The sequence below is a fragment of the Myotis davidii genome, unplaced genomic scaffold, assembly GCF_000327345.1.
Source record: "Myotis davidii unplaced genomic scaffold, ASM32734v1 scaffold328, whole genome shotgun sequence".
Classification (NCBI taxonomy): Eukaryota; Metazoa; Chordata; class Mammalia; order Chiroptera; family Vespertilionidae; genus Myotis; species Myotis davidii.
Window position 1 is genome coordinate 637,998 of NW_006300373.1, and position 2,875 is coordinate 640,872.

At 59.7% G+C, this 2,875-nt stretch overlaps 1 protein-coding gene across 1 annotated transcript in view; it reads left to right on the forward strand.

Annotated features, from left to right (window-relative positions):
• NOD2 (nucleotide binding oligomerization domain containing 2) overlaps positions 1-2,043 on the forward strand; it is a 22,320-nt gene extending 20,277 nt beyond the window's left edge. The window contains exon 12 of the mRNA XM_015572641.1: positions 1,501-2,043. Within this exon, the coding sequence (XP_015428127.1) occupies positions 1,501-1,573 (73 nt within the window). The 3' untranslated portion in view covers positions 1,574-2,043. The remainder of the gene's footprint in view (positions 1-1,500) is intronic.
• The last annotated feature ends 832 nt before the right edge of the window (positions 2,044-2,875 follow it).

A 2,875-nucleotide genomic window follows, 5' to 3' on the forward strand; every position in this document is an offset into this window, starting at 1 on the left:
TTCCCGCTGCACCACCCCCCGAGGGCGCCGCGCCCCAGCCGCCGGCCCGGGAGAAGATCGCATTCAGAGTGCGGCTTCCCCTGAACGCCTGTCGCGTTTGCACCGTCGTGAAGTCAAAAAATCATGTCGAGCCGTTGTAAGGTGGGGCCCGTCTGTATTTTACAACTAGGAGATTCCCTCATAAAAACCTATACTTCAGCCGTAGCTGGTCTGACTCTGTGGTTGGAGTGTCAGCCCGAGGACTGAAAGGTTCTGGGTTCGATTCTGGTTAAGGCCCCGTACCTCGATCCCCAGCACCGGTTGGGGGTGTGTGGGAGGCAACCAATCAATGTGTGTCTCTCACATCGATGTTTCTCTCTCTGTCTCTCCCCCTCTCTTCCACTCTCTCTAAAAGTCAATAGAAAAAATACCCTCAGATGAGGGTGAACAAAACAAACATATCTATACTTCAGGGTTTTCTCTAAAAAAAATAAAAGGAAAAAAAAGAAGAAGCTGGTCAGTACCTCTGAACCCCCAGTGAAAGTGCCAGGAATGAAACTGAGTAGGGGAAGGACAGACCCGACTCCGCCGGCTCTGCTGACTCACGCCCGCCACGCCCGCTGCCCGCACCAGGCCCTGGCCTGCGGTCCCTCACCCTCCTCCCGGGGGCTGGGGGCCCTGCTCTCAAGGGGCAGACTCTCCCCTCCCTCGAAACCCACGGCAGGTGTCAAATGGCGAAGTTAAAAATAACGATCCTCAAAGCGGCCTGTGACGGAGAGCATGTCTCTGTCCGAGCGGGTCATCCCCGGCCCGTGAGGTCCGCAGGGCCCGGGCGCTCGCAAGGAGGGGTGGGCATTGTTTTTGTTCTGAAGTCACTGCACAACCCGCGGGAGTGTCACGCTTGTGTCCGGGCGAGCAGGCCGCGTCAGGCGGGTATTTTAAGGGCTCTGATGCGATTTGCTTCCTGCTGCTGCAGCCGGGGACGTGCTCCCTGCACCTGGACTGCTCTGCTGCCGCCTGACCCTTACGGAGAGCGGTGGGCGGGCCGGGGTGGGCGGGCCAGGCCAGTGGGGACTCTGAGCCGCCCCCGAGCGCTGTGCCATCACCCCCAGGGACGCGGGGCAAAACCAGCAGACTTCCCTCCCTGGGAGCCAGCGTTACCAGCTTTTAAAAAAGTGTATTTTATTTAAAAACCCTGAAGTATAGACTTTTAGGGGGGCATCTCCTAGTTGTAAAATACAAACGGCTCTACCTTACAACGGCTCAACATGATTTTTCGACTTCACGACGGTGCAGAAGTGACGCGTTCAGGGGAAGCCGCACTTTGAATGGGATCTTCTCCGGGGCCAGGGGCTGTGGCATGACGCCCTCGAGGCATGCTGGGCAGTGGGGAGAGGGTGCCCGCTCAGAGGCTGTGGGGCCGCGGGGGCAGGCCATGGCTTTAGGGGTTCCGCTTCCATTGTAGGAAAGCGATGCCGGGTTCCATCCTCACTCCGCCCTCTCTTGCTTTGTCCCCCGAAGGCTCCGGGGAAACGCCTTCTCTCAGGAGGAAATGGAGACGCTGGGACTCAGAGACGCCAGGCTCCTGCTGTGATGTCTCCGACCCGAGGATCCCCTCGGTGTGTGTGAGAGCAGCCAGGCCGGGCCCCAGGGGCTGGATGACACCTGCAACTGGTCTAGAGTGACCCGCCCGGACGGAGCCCTGTCCTGCCCAGGCCAGCTCAGCAGTGACCTTTGTTCTGGCACAGAAGGGGCGCCCGTGCCCTCGGAGTGGACATCTCCACGGTCCCCGTGGGCCACCGAGTTCTTCCCACGCTTCACGGCTGCAGAGAGGAGCAGCCCCTACGTGTGGTGGGGCGGCCTCCGGCGGATGCAGCGCATCAGGAGGCCCACGAAGGCTACCGAGAGCCTATTGGTGGGGACCTGGATCCCCCTGAGGAGCCCCTTCCCACGCCTCTCGCAATGGGGGCCGGGGGTGTTCAGGGAGAAACCCTCTTTTTTTGGTATATGTTGTTGTTGATTTCAGAGAGAGGAAGGGAGAGGGAGAGAGAAACATCAATGATCAGAGAGAATCATGGACCGGGTGCTTCCTGCACGCCCCACACTGGGGATCGAGCCCACAACCTGGGCCTGTGCCCTGAACGGGAATCAAACCGTGACCTCCTGGTTCATAGGTCGACGCTCAACCACTGAGCCATGAGGGCCAGGCAGGAAGGAACTTTCTGCTGGGGTCAACCACCCAGGCTGCTCCCCCATCCGGTCCCTCCACCCTCTCTGGACGCGCACGTGGCATTTCCTCTGGGGCTGAAGACTGCGGGATCAGTGTCCTCCCCTTTGCTATCCTCACCTCCCGGCCCCACCATGGGAGGGGCTGCCAATCGCCCTGCGCTCCTTTCCGGTCCTTAAGACGTTAATGGAGGGGACACACGACAGCTATTGAGTCCCCGGGACCGTCTAGATCTGCGAGAAGAATGTGACCACACGGCAGCTGGTGCCACACGCGGACTTTCATTTCCTGTGACGTCCGTTCCTCCAGGGAAGCCGGTGGCATCACCTCGCCATCCGGAGGCAGCTTTGAAAGAATCCGTCCGCGCCAGGACTTGGAACCCCCTCCCCAGGTCTCCCTCCGGGGGCTGCCTGTGAGCTGGACTCGGACAGCAGACTCCCAACTATCCTCCTAAGAGACGAATGATTTTTAAAATAATTGATTTCAGAGAGGAAGGAAGAGGGAGAGAGAGAGAAACATTGATGATGAGAATCATTCATCGGCTGCCTCTTGCACGCCCCCTACTGGGGGGCACAGCGCAACCGGACATGTGCCTGGCTGGGACTGCAACTGCTGACCTCTTGGTTCCTGGGTCAGCGCTCAACCACTGAGCCACACCGGCTGGGCGAG